The 22,607-nt window shown below is 29.5% G+C and overlaps 1 protein-coding gene across 1 annotated transcript in view; it reads left to right on the forward strand.

Annotated features, from left to right (window-relative positions):
• LOC110283308 (uncharacterized) overlaps positions 1-22,607 on the forward strand; it is a 408,935-nt gene that overhangs the window by 212,637 nt on the left and 173,691 nt on the right. The window contains exons 4-5 of the mRNA XM_087152688.1: positions 2,118-2,251; positions 7,696-7,759. Coding sequence (XP_087008814.1) covers positions 2,118-2,248 — 131 coding nt within the window. The 3' untranslated portion in view covers positions 2,249-2,251; positions 7,696-7,759. The remainder of the gene's footprint in view (positions 1-2,117; positions 2,252-7,695; positions 7,760-22,607) is intronic.

Genomic DNA, 22,607 nt, shown 5'->3' on the forward strand with positions numbered 1-22,607 from the left:
ACCCCCAGAGGTATGATTTGTTATGGGAACATGGAGGACTAAGTGACTCGACAGATTCAACATGCATCAGTCACCATTTACTGCACGGAGAGTCTTCGGCGAGCGGGGATCGAACCCACGACCTCTGGGACATGGGCCCAGTGCCCTACCAACCAGGCTATCCCGGCCCACGTTACCTCCATTGTGAGGCGGAATGAGCATCCGTGCTTCTGGACCGGGATTCAAATCAGGAACCTTTCTGAAATGTGGTCAGCTTCCTGACAGCCTTATAGGCTGGTTCGTGCTGCTGAAAATTTAATTGTCTGTTAGGAAACACATTTAATTATTTGATAGCAAATTTATCTTTCAAATATGCAGGCAACTGCTGAAATTGTAATTATTTGTTGGAAGGCACATTTTGTGACTCATGTAGTTGTCTGTTAGCAAAGTTCACAGTAATAAAATAATTTGCCTGACAACGTAATTAAGAAACCAAAACCTTTTGATATGCAGTTATCTGTTAAGGAAGACATTGAGTTGTCTGTAAGCAAAGTCAAAGATCAAAAATATAACTCTCCTGCTAAAATTGTAATTATCTGTCATGGAAATCTGAAAACAAAGTTAACGATTAAAAATTAAAATGTATTTGTTTGCAAACACAGCTAACGTTCAATAATCTGTTAAATAGTTATATTTTACGGAATATTCCCAGTTGTACAAAAGTTCAGAAGAAAATGCAACTACCTGTTAAAAATGTTAATGTTGAAATGTTATCTATCATTAAACATAGTTAATTGTCTGAAGGCAGGGTTAAAGATAAAAAATATACCAACTGTTGAAAATGTAGCTACCTATCATCAAACATATTTAATTATTTGAAGGCAGGATTTAATATCAAAAACTTACTATCTGGTGAAAATGTAGTTATCTATCATAAAACAATATTAATTATCTGAAAGCAGGGTTAACGATCAAAAACATACTACCTGTTGAAAATGTGGTTATCTATCATTAAACATAGCTAATTGTCTGAAAGCGGGGTTCACGATCAAAATTATATTGCCTGTTGAAAATGCATTCACCTGTTAGGGAACATGTTAATCTGTTTAAAAACATAGTTAACGATAAAAGAAAAAAAAACTTGTTTAAGAATTCAATGTAGTTGAGGCACTTAAGACACGTTAAGCTGTCAGAAAATATAGTTATGGTTCAGGAAATATATCTAGCTGTCAGAAGAACATTACTTGTCAGTTCTTGTTGCAAGGTATAACTAACTGCCGGAATATACATGGTTATATGTCAACCATCAAAGCAAATTACATATAGTTTTATTTTGTTAAAATGTTTTGCAAAATTATTGCATTTTGAAATTTTGGGAGGATACATCCAGTTGTACAAAAGTTGAAAGTAAAGTTCAGAAAAAAAAATACAACTACCTGTGGAAAATGATAATGTTGAAATGTTATGTTTCATTAAACTTAGTTAATTGTCTGAAAGCGGGGTTAAAGACCAAAAATATACTAACTGTTGAAAATGTAGTTATCTATCATCAAACATATTTAATTGTCTGAAAAAATGTTTTACTATCAAAAATATATCACCTGTTGAAAATGTAGCTACCTATCATCAAACATATTTAATTGTTTGAAGGCAGGGTTTAATATCAAAAACTTACTATCCGGTGAAAATGTAGTTATCTATCATCAAACAATATTAATTATCTGAAAACAGCGTTAACGATCAAAAACATACTACCTGTTGAAAATGTAGCTATCTATCATTAAACATAGCTAATTGTCTGAAAGCAGGGTTCACGATCAAAAATATACTACCTGTTGAAAACATATTAACCTGTTAGGGAACATATTAATCTGTTTAAAAACATAGTTAACGATAAAAGAAAAATAAAACTTGTTTAAGAAATCAACATAGTTGAGGCATTTAAGACACCTTAAGCTGTCAGAAAATATAGTTATGCTTCAGGAAATATATCTAGCTGTCAGAAAAACATAGTCACTTGTCAGTTCTTGTTGCAAGGTATAATTAACTGTTGGTTATATGTCAACCATGAAAGCAAATTACATATAGTTTTATTTTGTTAACATTTGTTGCAAAATTATTGCTTTTTGATATTTTAGGAGGATATATGCACAGTCCCTTAGAAAGTTTTCCTTCAAAAAACTCGATGTATCGACTTGAACGAGGAGAAAAATCAAGATATTTACTAGTTGAAGACATCTGTTTTACTATGCCCGCGGAGTATTTATGATTGGTAAGGCAAATTTATGCAACTCGTAAATTTTTATTATCTTAGTAAATCTTGGTTCGGTAATTTACTTATCGTCTTATCGATATAGAACTCTCGTTTCAGATGCATTCATACATAATTTGTTAGTTGTCGTCGGCAATGAATAAGATATTCTGTAATAAGTGGTTCTATAATCGTAATAAACTTCGGCAAATGTTATTATCTTGTTCTTTAATACGTGTATTCATTAATTTTGCTCGCAAAATATATATTTATTCTGAAACTTAATATCCAATATTTCAGGATTTTTATTCTTGAGTTAATGAGTGTTTATATTGAGATGGCTTTTTTTTATGGTGTAGTTGATGTAAAAAGCTATTTTTCAACTATAACTTCGTCTGTTCTGGACATTTAGAGGTTTTTCGTTCGATTTTTATGATGCAGGTGACCTCCGCAATGCGATTTAAAATTAATCACGATTTTGTAATTTGGCTGCAATAAAAAACTTGATAACGAGCTTGAAAATGAATTCAAATTAAGTTTGCTGAACAACCATGCGATACGATTGTTGTTTTTTATTTGGTGTATTAGAAGCAGAAATCGTGAAATAAATGATGCTGACTGTTACCATTTTATACAGTGGTCACTAGAAGACTAAACATTCATGTACAAAGTGCAAAAAAGAAGGTATATATCTTAAATAATAGTCTAATAGCTTCTGAGAAATCAAATTTTAGGTATCTAACTTTTTTTTAAATTTGATTTCTCAGGAACAATTCGACCGATTTCATTCAAATTTTGTATTGTGCTGTGTAAAATTACAGTATTTAAAATCATGTGAAAATTGTGTTTTCTTTGAATTCAAAATGTTCTTGATTGTTATTAAATAAAGTAATAAAAAATAATAAATATTTACTAAAAGTATTTTTTACATGGAATTATCTTTTGATAGACGAATTTTATAAATGTGTACAAAAATTTTTCAATTCGCTTGAAAGTTCGGATATGGCGAAATACGCAATAAGTGAAATCAACATTATGGGGTCTAAACTTCTGACCGTTCGGCTGATCAGACAATCGTGACCATGCTTTGCAGATTGCGGCTACCCCCCATATTTTAAGGGGCAGAAATCCAATCCTTCGAAGAAAAAAAGGTATGCTTATTCAGGGAAAGTACGTTTTTGTGTCTGATTTCATAGCTTAAAATATCATCTGCACTTACTAGTAGCATAATGGGTCACTCTCTCCATCCATTAAAATTGATAGAACATTAAGATCCGATCATTAAATCAAAAGTTATACAGTATGGTCAGTTCGTTCTCTTGCGCACTGTACAGTATAAGTTATAGAGTATATGTTATAGATACAATTTACAACAGCAGATGGATTTGCCGTTATACACAAATAAGCATATTTAATGTTGATATCGAAATAAAAATAACAAAAGTGTTATAACGTTCGACAGGTATTGGCGATGCTCTATAACATTGAATGATGATTTTATTTGAAGGGAAATTAGAAAGTCTTTTAATCATGAAAAAATATAACTTTGAGTGCGTGGTGGTATCTATTAAAATATAACCTTTCTTTCGTAAGAAAAAAATAACTTGGCCGAACATAAGTTTGCTTTATGGACGTTAAGGGTTATAATTGTTCAAAAAAGGTGAAATCTTGTTCCGTTTTCACTTTTCTGTACTGATATTGGAAATATTTTTGTTTAGTTTTTCTGGTATTATGTGCTGACTTAAGAGCAGAAAAATGTGCTTTCTGAGAAAAAAAATTGTGTAAATTGAAGACTAGCACTTTTTAACTCGTTTATGTTTGTACATTTAATCTCATCATTTTGACGATAACTTGGAAATTTGTAGTAATAACGCATTTCTTGTAGTATGCAATACTCATTACATCGGGTTATTATTGTATTTCAATGAATTGTTGCCATATTCCATCTTATTTGCTTTGACATGCTCTAGATTCTAGGCAATCAATTCAAAAAAATTTTTTCATTGTTTCCTCAATAAGTTTTATAATTAGGTTTTATGTAAGGCATTTGAATTCGCAAGGGTGCAAAGGTTACGTTTTTTTCTTTATTTTTTACTTTTACGTTCGAGTTAAGTCTAGTAATTTTTGCCGTTTGAATTGAAATTGAATGAAATAAAACTGAATTACAGCTTTTGAAAAAAGAACTGTGATTAATTGTGAGAAAAATTATCAGAGAAAAATAATTCATAATTGAAGATTTTGTTAATTTTATTTTTAATTTCAAAGTTCGATGAGAAATACTGATGCAATAATTTCTAAATAAATATCGTTTAGCAATTTATTCAATGCATTGTATTTGGAAAAAAAAAAATTTTTTTTTAAATTTCCTATTTTAATTTTATTTTTGCTCAAATATTTTCATAAAAATAACCTTAATATGAAACAGGTAATGGATTATTGGTTGGATACAAACCTTTTACAAGTTTCCAAAATTCCTTACTGGTTAAAAAAAAAAATCGTAACTCACGGAATCTTAGCGTTCCACCAAACACCAGTTAGGAACCGCTGCTCCAGATCAAACATTTTTCACACAACTTCTCCCAAAACATGCAATTTTCCTGATCCAATAAATTCTAACGGTGCTCAAAATTGCTTTCAGAAAAATTTTACCAAAATTTATTCCCTTAAATTAAGTACCAAAAACCTAAGCTTTATTTTAAAACTAAGAAATTGTTTAATTTTAGTTTAATTCTGTTACAATGTTCAAAGTTGTATTTTTCACCATCCCTCTCTGATGATCAAAATTAAAGTACACTGTAAAAATTTCGGGATCAAATTACCTCAAGGTCCATTTTTACCTGGACATGTTACGAATTAAAAAGTGTGATAAACCATGATTTTTATAATAATAATTACCGTAAAATCACTAAATCATTCAAATTAGATGAATATTACTGTAAAAATTACGGTACAACAATTCACGGAAAACTGGATTTTACAGTCAATTTATGAATATTCCCCCCAAAGTACCCGTACTTTATACCGGAATTTAATCCGGAATTTTTATATTGTATAGTAATGTTAGAGATTTTCAATAGACTCAATATATGCATTAATTATCTTTATCGATTACTTCAAATGACATCCACAATTTGTGGTTGACTGTTCAGTACGTAGGGAAGGGTGGGGTAAGGTAATACCGGGTAGTTAAGATTCGAAAGGCCCATTGGAACTAAACTGTCCCAAATGGACCCTGTCAGATTTATTCAAGAGAAATAAAAAAAGAAACTGTTTATAATGCCCTCCACTTAACGCGAAGCGACAATTTTAAACTATATTAACTGTACAATAATTTCCTAAAGCGTCTGGGCTCTTAGAATGAACAAATAACTTAACTATTTAAAAAGTAATTGAATTTTTTAAAAATCGCAAACTTGGCAGGACTCCCCCCGCCCCTCTCAAGATGAGAATTTTCGAAATCAATGAATGGTTTTAAATTCGTAAATTTTTATGAACTTAAATAACGCAGTGTTACAATAACTTTGTAATTATTTAAAAAAACAGAAGATCACAAACGCTTTTTATTTTCCTTAAATTGACTTTTGGCAGTTTTTTTAGAATTACCATGAAGGACAACAGTTAGAAATAACCTAAACTCAACTTAACAGTCACGAATAACTGTTGCAAACTCAGAGAAGGTATGGCATATTTTTCCCTAAAGAGTTTTCTGGAATTCGAATGAAGGACGATAGTTAAAGAAAACCAAAACTCAACCAAATGATCATGAATAACTGTTAGCAAACTGAGAGCAGTTACGAATATGGCATATTATTCCCTAAAAAGGATTTTTTCATGTGAAGACAGAGACTTCGAAAAATAGTTCTAAATATTTTGCCAAAGTATTTAAATTCGTAAACAATTATCCTTATGGCTTGTAATGCATACTGTGCTGGTGAAAATTTTAATGGTTGACCTGATTTCCATGTTTTTGGTGATTCCAGTGAAGAAATAGTTAATATATTTCGTTTATTTATTTTTTAAAATAATTGAAGAAAAAATAATTAAAGTACGAATTGTACATATCTATTGATTATCCAAATAATATATAATTCCAGTGAATTTATTAAAAAATATTAAATTTGGTTAAAATAGGCTTCAAATGAAAGCAGCAATTAATATTAAAATAATTGAATTATTTTAATGAATGATAATGAAGAAGAGTTAATTAGGTCCCTTAATTTTTTAATTAAAAATTAATTAAAAAAAATCCAATACCCACACGAAGTTGGTTTCTTCAATTAACCTATCGTAATTTCTCCGCTTATTTTTTTAAAAAAAAATCTTATGTAATCTGCACTTGCTCCATTTTGTTCGTCAACGTTTTAATCAAAAGGGAAAAAACAGACGATAAAAAATAAACAAAATTTGAGGTTTCAAGCGCGATGGTTTAAAGAAAGGCAAGAGTCTGGGGGGAGGGGGACGTCTTTTAGCCGCAATAAAAGTCATCTTTTCTTCAAGAAATTTTACTTACTTTTATGACAGGCCCAGTAATTTAAGAGTTGAACGACAAATTAAAATGACAGTTTTGCTTCGGCGGGATTTAAATTAGTCCAGTTAAATGACAGATAGAGAATTTTTCTCCGTCTCTTCATTACTTCACTTCAGTTTTCATCTTTCTTCTATGAATCGTTTGCTTTTTTTTATATCTCCCTACCACACTTCAACATTTTTTCTGACACCTCCCTATTTATTTTTTAACACACCGAGGAAAAAAAATTAGTATTTTTTTATTATTTATAATGGAATGAGATTTTTTTTTTTCAGTTTTATATTCTTTGTTTTCATCATGTTAGAAATCGTTCTAATTGCTTGAAAATGCCACCGGAATTACGGGGTGGATTTTTTTTTCTTTTTGAATTTTAAATATTTTAAATAAACGTTGAATATTAGCTGTCTTTTTTCTTCCAGATTGAGGGAGAAAATTTTTGTGAATTAGTTTTAAGACAGGCATAAAGATTGATTTTACAGTTAATACGAAGACGGTAAAAGAATGCACTTTATGTTAAGTTTATTTTAAAATTTTCTCTTTCGAAAAACATATTCTTTATGCAAATTAAAAACTAATGTATGACAAAAAATAAAAAGCTACATACCTCTAAAGCTGTAATATTTTAAGTCTTTATAAAATCGATTAAATAATAAAGTTAAAATGCGATTCGAAAAAACTCAAATATATATATATAATAGTGTTACTTTAAGGGTCCTCTTCATATCGAATATGGATTCTAGTTGAAAACATTTATATATCTAGATAACATATTCAGATGAGAATATTTTGAAAAGTACTTAGAATTTCAAGATTCAAAGTTTAGTAACTTCGTTGAAAAGATCATATTCATAACGATAAAATGATACAAAAATAATTTTCCAAAATATTAATTAGTAGTTTAATAAATAAAAAAATTCTTTCTTCTTATTCTTTATAGGTTAACATGGTGGAATCCATTTTCTTCCGGAAACAATCTATCAAGTTTGATGGCTAACATACAGGTACTTTTTTTAAATTTTATGCAAACATGAAAGTTAAAGTTGATTTTAGACAAAATATAGGTTTAATGGAAAAATTATTGTTAGGTCAAAATAGAGGTAATATGGGGTTAAACAGAAAAGTACAGAGAAGGAAACGTAAGTGATGGTTACTCTCAAGATCGGTATTTAATTCAGAAAGCTAAAACTGATTTCTAGTTCTAAACTGTTACTGTGGTTCTATCATGCTCCAATAGTTTTCCAAATCGAAACTGTTGTAGACAATGAAGTCTAACATGCTCCAAATCTAAAACAGTTTTCTAACTTAAAACTGTTGTAAAATGACACTTTTTCTGAAGAAAAGAAAGAATAATTTCTTCAAAATAACACTTAAAAATTTACATTTTTTATTTTTCAACTAATTAATAATTTTTGTTCTGTTTGCATCGCTTCTAAAACGCATCTACTACAGTAAACTTGTTTTGTAATTAGAAAAAAAAAAGAATTCTTTTCAATTAGTTGTTTGAAACAATAATTGTTTTTTCTAGAGAAAAATTATTATATCAGATGATCGCAAAACTGTTCATATAAATTATTCTGCAAGTGCAAATCTCATCTTTAAACTACGTAAAAAAAATCCTCCCTCCCTCCCTAACCAATGAAAATTGTTCTATTCGAACTTTAAGTACAGCTTTAAACAGCTTCAGATAAAATAAAATAACTTCAAATGGGGTAAATCACACTCTCAATATATCAGTTAGGTACCTACAAATAAGAGTGATTTAATTATCCATGGTCGATTTTATTTATATCTTTACTCATAGTGTTTCGTTGTTATTTATAACTCTTTCTCATTTTGCAATTCATAAAATGGAAATATTGCAATCCTTCAAGGACTTACTTTCCTAACATAATTTCCCAAAATTTAAGAATCGAATGAATTGAATCAAAATGGATTTAAATCATTCCCAGAAATCATCCGAAGACCTCACACTTTATTGAGACTTCTTCGAATCTTTCAGATTCCTTTCATAAGTACAAAAGAATGAAGAAGAAAAAAATCAAATCGAATGATATGAAAGACCATGGTATAAAAGCCAGTAATTTGAATGGAGGGAAGAAAAAAAATCTTTCTACAGAATGAGTTTCAGATTTGACAGGCATGACTGTTCTATTCTAGAGTATTAAAAAGGGAAGTAGCAATTACTACAGGGTTAAGATGAAAAATGATGTGACACCAGGACCTGGGTATGCCTGATTAGAGAGTGGTGGCGATCCATCTATCAGTATAAATGGCACCTGTCCTCGATTATATCCCTTCCTTACCAATTTTAGACATCATTGCGTGCAAGGTTCGAATCAATGCATTTTCTGTCTTAGATAAAAGAGGATCAGAAATCTGATTAGCTTGCGGGAATCGTTTAATAATTGTTAAATGTTTGGTTTCCAATGAAAAACATATTAACTGTAAAGAAAAACTTTTTTTTTGAATCGAATTACTGTAAGTACCAGCATTTTAGGTATATCATCTGTAAAATCCATTTTACCGAGAAATATTTTGAATATTTATAATGATTCCGTGATTTCACGGTGATTATTTCTATGGAAACAGTATATCAAATTTTTTGTTCCCTAAAATGGGAAAACTGTTTCAGTAAAAAAAGGTTTTTTACAGTAATTTGTTAGAGTGTAGAAACTTCGAATAATTTAGTTATAATTTGAAAAAGAAGCACCGCAGTAATTTTTAAATGGCTAAAAGATGATCAGAAATTTGGTTAGCTTGTGGTTATAGTTTAGTAATTGTTAGATGTTTTGCTAAACTCATAGAAACTTAGAATATTTTCAATTATAATTGGCTGAAAAAGCACCGTAATAACTGTTATTTGGATGAAAAAGAATCAAAAACTTAATTTACCTGTGGGAAACGTTTAATAATGAATACTGTTTTGTTTCGTATGAAAGACATATAGAAACATAGAATAGTTTTAATTATAATTGGTTGAAAAAGTCTCGTAATAACTGTTAATTGGCAGAAAGAGAATCAAAAGCTTAATTAGCCTGTGTTAATCACTTAATAATAAATACTGTTTTGTTTCGTATGAAAGACATATAGAAACTTAGAATAGTTTCAATTATAATTGGTTGAAAAAGTACCGTAATAACTGTTTATTGGTTGAAAGAGAATCAAAATCCTGTGGGAATCGTTTTATAATGAATACTCTTTTATTTCGTATGAAAGACCTATAGAAATTTAGAATAGTTTCAATTATAATTGGTTGAAAAAGTACCATAATAACTGTTTAGTGGTTGAAAGAAAATCAAAATCCTGTGGGAATCGTTTAATAATGAATACTGTTTTGTTTCGTATGAAAGACATATAGAAATTTAGAATAGTTTCAATTATAATTGGTTGAAAAAGTACCATAATAACTGTTTATTGGTTGAAAGAAAATCAAAATCCTGTGGGAATCGTTTAATAATAAATACTCTTTTGTTTCATATGAAAGACATATAGAAATTTAGAATACTTTCAATTATAATTGGTTGAAAAAGTACCGTAATAACTGTTTATTGGTTGAAAGAGAATCAAAATCCTGTGGGAATCGTTTAATAATGAATACTCTTTTGTTTCGTATGAAAGACCTATAGAAATTTAGAATAGTTTCAATTATAATTGGTTGAAAAAGTACCGTAATAACTGTTTATTGGTTGAAAGAGAATCAAAATCCTGTGGGAATCGTTTAATAATGAATACTCTTTTGTTTCGTATGAAAGACATATAGAAATTTAGAATAGTTTCAATTATAATTGGTTGAAAAAGTACCGTAATAACTGTTTATTGGTTGAAAGAGAATCAAAATCCTGTGGGAATCGTTTAATAATAAATACTGTTTAGTTTCGTATGAAAGACATATAGAAATTTAGAATAGTTTCAATTATAATTGGTTGAAAAAGTACCGTAATAACTGTTAATTGGCTGAAAAGGAATCAAAAACTTAATTAGCCTGTGTGAATCGTTTAATAATAAATACTGTTTTGTTTCGTATGAAAGACATGTAAAAATTTGGAATAATACAATTATAATTTTTCGTAAGAAGTACCGCCATTAATTGTTAAAAAATGTAAAAATAATAAAAAAGCTGCTACGAGATAAAATTATATTTCATTGCTTGAAGAAATTAAGAATAAGACGTGGGAGAACTTAGTTTGTGAGACTTTCCCATTTCAATTGAATCATAATATTTCTGTCATGAGTATTTTTTTTCTTCTTACTTCTACGTCGTAAAAATTACGGCAAAAGCCAGAAGAAAAATAAACTAAAAACAGATTTAAAGTTATGAAGAAAAGGTTTTACTTCAACAATGGCCAGAATTAAGGAACAATTTGATTTGTGCCGTTACTAAGGAATTTAATGCTATTAAATATTTATTTGAATCAGATATTTTTTACAGCTTCTTAATATATAAATATAGTTTGAAGATGGTAGAGAAAACATTTAAATATAATGCCTATTATTTTTTAATTGCATGTAAAACAATCATATAGCATATTTAATAGTATTGTTATCTATAATGTTATAATTAACTATGGTCCTTGTATGAGTTAATCCTGTGATTAATTAAAAATATCAGCAAAAAGTATGAAGTAATTTAATATTAAAACTTTTTTTTTAAAGAAATCACTAATTTAAAATTTACTATTATTTGTTTATAATTTTATAGTAATACAATAAGAGTAATTATCAGAATTTAAAAAGAGAGCCTCTTTTGATTCTTAATTTCTTTTTATAAATACTATGGAGTGTGCAAAATGCTCCTTTCCATGAACTTGAATCTAATAATGATTTACAATTTAAGTATTGTAAAAAAGCTGCTCCTCAGAATCCTTAAGATCCATGGAATTTTAACAGAATCTTAGAGATCCATGGAATTTTAACAGGATCCTAGAGATCCATGGAATTTTAACAGAATCCTAGAGATTCATGGAATTTTTACAGAATCGAGTCTTTTTATTCAGTATGATACAATTTTTATGAAATTATTTAAGTAAAATGGCACTGAAAAAAGAAATCGCAAAATATAAAAATTATTCATATTTTTCTAATCACAATAAAATTATGAAAATTACATGATTTACATTAGTTTCCCCTCAAGTTTTTCAATTTAAAACAAAATAACTGAATTCAACGATAAAGAAATATATTTCTTTGATAACTTTTTCTTGACTTTTATTACAGTTCTTATTCATTTTCATTTTGACGAAAACCATATTTTATTCGTTTTCAGTTTATTTCATTTGTTTGCAGCTTATGTATGCACCAAAATTAAATTCAGAACTAGACTAGATGCTACCCTAGACCCGCGAATTCACCTATCTGGAAAAAAAATTTCGAGACTAATATTAACAAACGAAGTTACATTAAATATTTTTAAAATAAGAAGTAATTCTTAGGTTAATATGCTCAAAGGCTAATGAATTCCATCTATAATGCTGGAGTTCCACTAAAATAAAAGGTCAATCATTTAGTGTTCCACAGTGAAATAATCGAAATTTATCGTTTTCTTAACGCTCTGGAAAAGTCCATTGATTATTCGATAATCTGAAAACCAATAACAATTCCATTAAAACATTTTTTGATGATGAACAAAACTTCATCGCTGTAATAATTCTTTCAAAAAACCTTAAACGATATCTTAACTCATAAAAATTTCTTGCCGATTATTAACGATAAAATGTTCTTATTTCCGAGAAATACAATTCCAAAAGGCCAAATCACAAGGGTTTAATTGCGGTACTTAAATTGGTCAATTATTCTTTCAACACAATATTTCAGCAAAAAACCCCGAACCCAACCTACGCAGAATCATCCACAATCTCATCTTTCAAAACATTCTGTCATATATTCGATTCACAATCAAGCAGCGAAATGTAAATGCTTCATCGCCCCAACATGTAAATATCTCAACAATACATCTCGCAAATTTGAGCGGCTCATCTACTTCTGAAGATGTACATTTGCAAAAGACGTTGATAAAAAAAAATAATAAACAGACCCCAGTGCGATGGGGACACATTAGATAGTGAGATAAATTTGTTCGACGACTGACGAACGTTCGAAGATATGTGAACAAATATTTATTTCATTTGAATTTACGTCGTCACTTATGTTATTAAGAAGGGAAATCTTTAAGTGGTTGATTTATGGATGTCGAAAGGAAATGGCAGGTTTCGATGGCGCAATGGTCGCCAATTGATGGATTGATGGTTTCAAAAGGTATATCTTTCAATATTCGATGAATGCTAAAGTTGTCGTATTTCAGAGAATCAAAGGATTTAAAGATACGATCAGATCTTTATCGTTGACAGATTGATGGCAACTTTGATGACCCGTAGCCATATCATTATAGTGAATCTAACCAAATAGCTGTAAAGATATATACACTAATTATTTCTGTCATGAGTATTTTTTTTTCCTTCTCATTTCTGCGTCGTAAAAATTAGAAGAAATAATACGTTGTCGCTGTCTTCTGCTGCAATAATGTTTGAAAAAAGTGATGAATTACTTTGAATAGATGGAGGAAAAAAATCGCAAATGGAGTCACATACTTATATATGTTATGCACACCATGGTTCATATTTATTAAACAACTTGGGCCACGTGCACGCGCATATAACTAAAAGAACTTGATTATGCTAGTTTGATTTTCAAAAGAAACGTCGAAAAATGTTAAGAAACAAAGCGTTAAGTGGTAACTGCAATGATTTTTGAATAAAGTGATGAATTACTTCAAAAGGAAGAGAAAAAAAATCGAATATAGTTTCACTTACTATTTTGTGTTGAACACCCTTTGGTCTTCATTTAATATACAACTTATGATCTCAATGATATTTAATACAACTTATGATGCAACTGATGATATTTAATATACAACTTATGTTATACACATGCGCTCAGAAGCACATAACTAAAACTGTTTGATTATACAAGTTTCATTCGTAAAAGAAATGTCGGGAAAATGTGATTAAATAATACGTTACAGTCACGATCGTCTACAGAAATAATTTTTGAATAAAGTAATGAAATTAAATATATTTGTGTTACGCACACATTACAATTAAAGGATAACTATTGTTATATAATAAGTGATATAATAAAATTAATTTGATTACTTTGAGTTAGATTTGTGGAACAAAATGTCACCATAAAAATGTAATAAAAAAATACGCTGTCACCGTCTTTTGCTGCTATAACTTCTAAATAAAGTCAAAAATCATAAATTGAATTATTAATTCATTTGTGTTCCCTATACCTTGACCCAACGTGTTCTAAATAGATCATCGGACGTATAATTATAATAATTTGAATTTTGCGTTCACTCAGAGAAGAAAAAACATCATAAATATTAGACGAATTAATACGTTGTCACTGCTTTCGGCTGCAATAGTTTTGGAATAGCTGTAATAGTTTTAAGACTTCTATTAAAATCTTAAAACATGTACTCTCATGTTTTAAGATTTTTGACTTTAAAATTCCTGTACCGATTTTCTTCTATTTAAATAGTAGGGGGAAATGGAAGATGAAAATTTCTTTCTTGAATCGCCCTCCAGTTACGTGGTTTAAACACGAGGACAAAAATTATCGTGATCGCGCTCTATATAAATTTCACTTCTATGCTTACACTTAATGTTTAATTAGGGTAAAAAACGTCGTAGAAATGGGTCGAAAAATTCATTTCTGTTATTTTTCTGAGCAATAACTTATGAATAATGTCATTATTTTCGTCGAAAGCGTGGAAAAATAATAAATCGAGTTATGAGTAGGTTTGTGTTATATAAATCCTGGGTCATATTATGTATTAAAATAATTTGATTCATTTGGTTGGTTTGCTTTGGACAGAAAAGTCATATGAATTAGATAAAATTATGTATTGTCACTGTCTTTTGATGAAATAATTTTTCAATACAGTGATGTTTTAATTCTTTAAATGGAAAAAACCACATATTGAGTCACTTATACCTTTTTCATTTAACAAAACCTTTGTCATAAAAATCGACTTATGATAAAAAACATTCTGGACCAGTAATTTCCAGATTAATGCCATCCTCTATGAGAATCAAGATATAAGAGATAAGATTCCAAAATCGTCAACAAAAAAAAAAGAAAAAAATCAGAGACATTACGTTTTTTTTGTTTGATTTCGTGATTTAAAATATCGTCTCTATAAATATTTCAGGATAATTAAGATTAATTTCTTTAAATTGTTTAGATTGCAACTTAGTATACAAAATTCCGATCATTAAATCAAAAGTTATTGACATGTTCTCTTTTTTTCTCTTTTGCAATTTGTCAACATTTATCAAGCCTAAAGCAATTTTGTAAAAAACTTATATTGTTCGGGAAATATATCTGTGGAGATATTAACTGTTAATTTTGCAGCCCATGTTTTTAGTGTTATGGCAACAATTGTACTTAAATCGGCAAACATTAACCATTACGAAAAAATCTCATGCGAAGGGGAACCTGATTGCCGATATTTTCGCTGGTAAATTTATTCCATCAATCCGGCTCTCATTCACATGCGGGGAAAATTGCAACCAGTGATCTTACATTACAGCTATGAATAAACGAATTCTATTAGTTCCATCAAAATCTTTATGCTCAAGTGAGCTGCAAGCACGCAGAAAGACAAAACGAATTTCTTAGCAGGAAGCATTCTAAACATGGTAAACTATCTATTATACTTCATAGACGTGATTAGTTTGGTTGTCTGCCAGCGATGGCGCTCCGAGGCTGAAAAGGCATTTCTATTAAGTGTCGGAACTTAATCTCTAGGATCTACAGGCGCTGACTACGACACACATCAAGAGCGAGCGATCATATTTCATTTCTTACCTCTTAAAACTGGAGAATTAATGACCAACCGAAAATTGATTGCTTATCTGGGTAGAATAAAAGACTGGAGTTTTGGCGGTCTATGGGAGGTTTTTCAACGTGTCCAGAATACAAATGGTTAAAGAAAGGCCTAACTGCAACAACGCACGCTACATGGTGCTTTGGATAAAATATTTGGCGGTTCATCGCTTTTACGCTATTTAATTCAATTTGTTTTTCCTATGAAAATTTAAAGAAAAACAATCTGTTCATATTTTAAATAATTGCTCCAATAGTTTTTAGTTAACCTTTTGCCAACGGCGAATGATTGTACCTGTTATTCTGGACCTTCAGTTGTATCAGCCGTTACTAAAGGGTTAGTATTAATAATGTATATGTATAGTGCAGAGCAAAACACCTCACTTTTGTTTGATTGATTATATTGTATGTGTTCAGAGCAGAGCAGAGCACCTCACTTTTGTTTGATTGATTATAATGTATGTGTTCAGTGTGGAGCAGAACACCTCACTTTTGTTTGATTGATTATAATGTATGTGTTCAGTGCAGAGCAGAACACCTCACTGTAGTTTGATTGATAATAATGTATGTGTTCAGTGCGAAGCAGAGCACCTCACTTTTGCTTGATTGATTATAATGTATGTGCTCAGTGCAGAGCAGAACACCTCACTTTAGTTTAATTGATCAGATTTTTTCACCCTAGTACTCAATTTTTATAGTTCGAGAGCGCAAGCTTAAATAGGTTAATTGATTTGTGTATACTGCATTTTAAAAAAATATTTAAAAGCAGCTACAAAAACAATGTACGTATTAGCCGTAATACAAATGTACGTATTAGCCTTCACTTAGTACCGAAATAATTGTTGTAATGTGACGTCCAGTACAAACAAATCTTCGTGTCTTAGTTTTTTTTTTTTTAAATCTTTATCATCTGAGCCGCGATGGCTGAGGAGATAGAGCGTTCGCCTTCCAATGAGGTGAACCAAGGTTCGATCCCGGGGATGGCTGGTCGATACGATTGAGGGATGGTCGGTCGATTTATTTATTTTTTCCCTGAAATGTTCTTACTATACTGTATAATAATTTTACAAGAATTTCTTTTCTCCGAGCGACTAGAAGCATTGTTAAAATCATTTGAAAACACATTTTTTAATTTCATGTTATTTAACTTCATAAAAAAAAATTTTAATTTTATAATTTGAATTTTTTTTTTTTCAGTGTTTGAAACTTCATGGTTCAAGTTTCCTTAAGCTCAGTTTTTCTTTACTTTAAATATTTAATTACTAAAGAAATTCAAGCAGAATTTTCTATGAAATCTTACTTATGCAATTTAACGATCGCTCTATCCCCTGAGCCGTGATGACTCAGGTGATAGAGCGCATGCCTTTTCAAAGAGGTGAACCGGGATCGAATCCCAACGATGGCTGGTCGATACGAATTCCGCATCCAACTTGCACCGACCACAGTGCTGACGTGAAATATCCTCAGTGGTAGACGGATCATGGGTTAGACTCCCCTTGCCGTCAGGCTAACTGTGGGAGGTTTTCCTGCTCTTCCTCTCCATGTAACGCAAATGTGGTTAGTTCCATCAAAAAATCCTCCACGAAGTCAAATTTCTCCCAAAACTTAATCCAGGAGTTCCCTTGTCTTCTGGATTTGGTTCAAAATTACAAGGCTGAGGAGTTGAATATTAGTAGTCGTAAACCCAAAAATTGGGTCGGCTGCTCAACGACGGTTATAAAAAAAATCTTTATCACCTGTGAAATTGAATTCCTTTTTTTTTTTAGTAATTGTTTACTTCTAATTTAAGTCACATGAGATCTTTCTTTTTTTATTTATATATTAATAATTTTCTTTTTGACACTAAGTGCTAAAACTTACACTTATAAACGGAAAAACTTCACTAATTTCAAAATTAAGGTGGGAAAAGTTGACATGTTTCAAGCGCCTAAAATAAGGCGCACATTTTCTGGATACATCTCCAAGCGGAATGAAGGATGAGAGAGGAATTGACGAACGAATTGACATTAGCGAAAGAAGGGACATTCAGTAGAATAAAAATAAGATTATAAAGTATTAAGGTGAGCTGATCTGACAGAGGTGAAAAGTATTTTGCCGTTATTGAAGTAAAATTTGTACCCAAAGTCCCAACAAAGTGAGACAATAGTTTCATAATTTTATAACAGTCGTTGAGCAGCCGACATAATTTTTTTTTGAGGAGTTACGACTACTGAAGTTCAACTCCGTAGCCTTGTCATTTTGAACCCAATCCTGAAGACAAGGGAACTCCTAGATCAAGTATTGGGGAAAATTTGCCTTCGCGGAGGACTTTTTGATAGAACTAACCCGCATTTGCGTTACATGGAGAGGAAAAATAACAAAAACCCTTGACTGTTAGTCTGGCGGCAAGGGGACTCTTACCCATGAACTGTGGTCGGTGCAAGCCGAATGCGGAATTCGTATCGACCAGCCATCGTTGGGATTCAAACCCTGTTCACCTCATTGGAAGGCGATGGCTCTATCCCTTGAGCCATCGCGGCTCAAGTGAGTAGTTGAATGCGACTGGTTTATCCTGTGTCACCAATTGGCATGGTATGTCGTAAATGCCTCAGTGATTATGAATACTGATAGAATATTTATTGGATTGAAATCTAATTTTGTTAAAAAACCTGAAAAGGATTTTAAAATCAAAATGGAGCATTACATAAGCAGTTTTTATGCAAACTGGGGCGAACAACTATGTGGTAGTAAGTTCACTGTCAGGATTAGAATACGACGTTTGGGACTAGTAAGTTTAGCGAGATCTAAATCAAATATAGAAGGCTTAAATCCACGGGTAGCAGTTAAGTTAGTGGAAAAAGTTTAGTTCGGAATTCGAAGAAAATCCTAAGTAAGCCGAAAACTAAAGCATAAAATGCCGATAATTTTTGGCAGTTAGGGTAAATAGTGATAACAGAGTTTTTTACAATATATTATGCTTATTTCCCACGTGCTTATAAAATAAGTTACTCATATATTTAAAAAAGTTCAAAATCAAACCGTAATAGATCAAATCTTGATTGATTGAATCCTGTTTTGTATTTTGGAATTGTTACGATTAAATCAATATTAATTTGTTTGATGGAAATCATTACTAGAAAGTCCCATCAATCATATTGCCCTGAATAATAAAGACTGTCGTTCATATTTCCTCTTAGTTAAACATAAATAATAAAAATCAAAACGTCGGAAATTGACGAGTCAAATTAAGGCTGTTTTCTGTCGTCGCACTAAATAATGCTTTGTTTCGAATAATATGCCATTTTCATCACTGCTGTAAGTTTGCAACAGTTATTCATGACTGTTAGATCTAGTTTAGTTGCGTCAAGTTTATTGTAAGTTTCAACAGTCAGCCAGTGTCCAATATGAAAATGCCACAACATTTTAATTTGAGGAAAAATCACAATTTGAAAAATAAATTAATTAAGTTAAAGTTCAAATTTTTTTAATTTTTAAAATGTTTAAAACCATTACTCAAAAGTGACATTATTTTAGCTCATCAAACGTTTGAAAAAATTCAGAACTATTTATTTATAGATTTTGATAATTTTACTCTAGGAGGGAAAATCTCGCCAAATTAGTGAGTTTTGTAAAATTTAATAATTTTTAAAATATATTGATGTTATTTACCTGTTTCATTGCTCTAATGATTCTTCACCGCAAGACGGTGTAACAACAAGATAATAATGCATTAAACTGAGGATTTTTTATTATTATTATCCTTGGCAAAAGAGCCATATAAAATGTTGTGGAAGATTCAAATGCTACAAAAACATTTAATATTCTTTTTTATTTTTTTTTTTTTTATTTCGAATAACTAAGTAAACGTTTGAGTGAATCATAATTTTGAGAAAAATTCAGATAATCTCTGAAAGTTAGAAAAATAATGTACATTAATAAAGTGATTCTCTTAAAAATGATTTATTTTCATATCATATTAACTTTCATAAGATAAAGAAGATAATAAAATAAAATAAAGTAATAATAAAATGAAATAATAATAAAATAAAATAATAACAAAATAAAATAATAATAAAACGAAATAATAATAAAATAAAATAATAACAAAATAAAATAATAACAAAATAAAATAATAAAATAAAATAAAAATTAAATGAAAAGCTACTTTTAAGAAAATATACTTGACCCGAACTTGTTATGAAATCAAGGGACTCAAATTGAAAGTTAAATGAAAATTAAAATATATTAAACTCTTTCTATAATACCATGTTCGTATTTGCATTCATAAATCACATTCAATACCCATTAAAAATTTCTTATTTTTAAATTGACAAAAATCTATAGACTATGATACTTAATTCACAAAAACTTAATCGTTTATTATAAAATTAATAAACTTTTAAGCAAGATCAATAACGTATTCACGATCAAATTTAAATAGTTTCCAATTTGATTAAAATAAATTGCTGTATAGTGATATTCTAAACTATAATTAATAGGAAAAACTGATATACGCTCTTAAAGTCATACATTAATAATAATCTCTTTGAAATAATTTATTTTCTCACGATATTGACTTTCTCAAAATGAAAGAAACCTAATTATACAGCATGAAAGTAATAGATGCTATGATTAAATCAATATTAATTTCTCTGTTTGCTGCAATTCATTAATCTAAACCACCATCAATCATATTGCCCTAAATAAAAGTGACTGTCATTAATTATCATCGATATCTCCTCTCAATAATAATAATAAAAAATAAAAAAAATCGTCTGCAACTTTTTTTTTCAAAGTCAAACGATATTTCGTCTGCTCAGTTTGGCAACAACAAATTCAACCGGTTGGCGAAATTCGATCTCTTCTTTGGCGATCAAAATATCGTCTGCGCGATAATTTTTTTCCCCGTTCTTTTCTTTTCATTTCTAGTTCGCTGGCAAACCCTGAATGCTAATAAGAAAGAAAAGAAAAATAAACTGGCAGATTAATGGGGCTCGTGACAAAAGACTGAGCTTGTCGAATCTCAAATGAGCTGTCATTGTTTCCAAACCAAGCATCATTTATAAAACCTGCCGCTTCAAATAGAGAGATTTCGCCACTCGTTTATTTCCCCACACAAAATGTCCGCCAGATAATTAGAGGGATGGACTGACAGATGGAATGAAAAAGAGCGAACGTGAGGCGAATTAAGGAACAAAATAATAATAATAATGAATAAAAAATAATGTGGAATAGAGCGATTGAAATGAATGAAGGGAGTTGTTAAATAAGAAGGAAAAAACTTGGCGATGGGGTTTGTAATTATTTTGGCATGTTATTGCGCTAGTGAGTAAACCATGTTTAAAGGCGTCACTTTATAATTATTTCCTTTATACTTTGCTTGAGATGTTCAATTTGTATGTGCTTGTCATTTACTTTTATATAGCGAATTGCAGTCATGATTAACACTAGATTTGCTCCACTATAACTTAGAGCAATATTCTAAAAAGAGGTTATTGAATAAGTTATCGCAACTACGCCAAATAAATTATTTAAGAGAAATTAATTCCAAATTTTACCTGTTTATTTTTAATTAATTCATTAATTTTTTTTTGTTTTATTTTCATTTCTTGAAGCGTTTATATGATTACAATGATTAATGATAACAATCTGTTATCATTAATTATTTTTTTACATTTCAAAGAATGATTTAAGAACCACTCTAGATTTTTTTTTCACTGTAGCTTTAAAACAATATTTAAATGAGAGGTAATTATGGTATACTGTGGAACCACTAGAAGTTTAAAGCAAAATTTTATTCAGATGTTTATGATTTATCATAGTATCTCACTATGGCTTTAAAATAATATTTCAATGAAATGCTAGTATGATTTATTCTAGATTTTTCGAACTTTAAGTTGAGACAATATTTTGAGTTGTTATTATGATTTACTCTATATTTGCACTACAGAAACCGTAATCAATATTTTAATGAGAGGCTACTATGGTTTACTGCAGTTTTGTTCCATGATGACTTTAATATTTTATTTTAAGGTAATTATAATTTACAATAATTTGTCCCACTTTAGATTCAAAAACATGAAATACTAACAGTTACTCTTTAGGGAATATAAATTATATTAACGATAGCTATTTCAAATCATTATTATTTTCTACTTGGTAAAATATTTTTTCTGTAAGCAGATAGTTATTATTATTTGTTTTAAAGAAGCCAAGTACATAAGTGTTAATTAACTTAAAGTAATTTTCATCGTCGATTTAAAAAGAGAATTTCGATAACGTGAGCCAACTACTATACATTTTATGTCTAATAATAATAATAGATTAGTTACAAATAATAATCTGCTACCACTTTAAGAAAAACTTACAATAGGAGTTTAAATAGACATTTTTAATAATAATTTTATTTATTATTTTACTGACTGTACTCTTATTTGGAATAAACAATGAAATTATTAATTGTTTGTATGTATCATTATTATTACCATATTTACTGATTTTGACGTGACATCATGAGGTCAATAAATCTATCAAATATTAATAAATCCATAAATCAATCAAAAGTGTTAGAAAATTATGTATTAGATCAATTTCTTACTAATTTTTTTCAGAGCTTAAGCTACAGCACGAAATATAGAGAGATGTGAGGATAAAAAAAAAAAAAAAATAATATCTCAATGGACATTAATTAATAATAAACAATTTAACAATGAAACCTTTTCCAAAGGTAAATCAAAAAATAAATATGCAAAAAGAAGTACTTCAAAAAAAAAGTTCATGGTAAACAAAACCATAGAAACTGAAAAGTTTATTTATGGTCATAATGAAAAACTAAAACGCAAAAGTAATGATGTGATTTTTCTATTCAAAAATTATATGAATATAACAACCTATTTTGCTGGGAATCTGAAGCCCGAATTAAATATAATTGAATATTTATTTATAATTGAGTATTTATTTTGAATTAAATATAAATGAATT

The sequence above is a fragment of the Parasteatoda tepidariorum genome, chromosome 10 (genome assembly GCF_982258835.1).
Source record: "Parasteatoda tepidariorum strain Cologne lab strain chromosome 10, Ptep-v5.0, whole genome shotgun sequence".
NCBI classification, from domain to species: domain Eukaryota; kingdom Metazoa; phylum Arthropoda; class Arachnida; order Araneae; family Theridiidae; genus Parasteatoda; species Parasteatoda tepidariorum.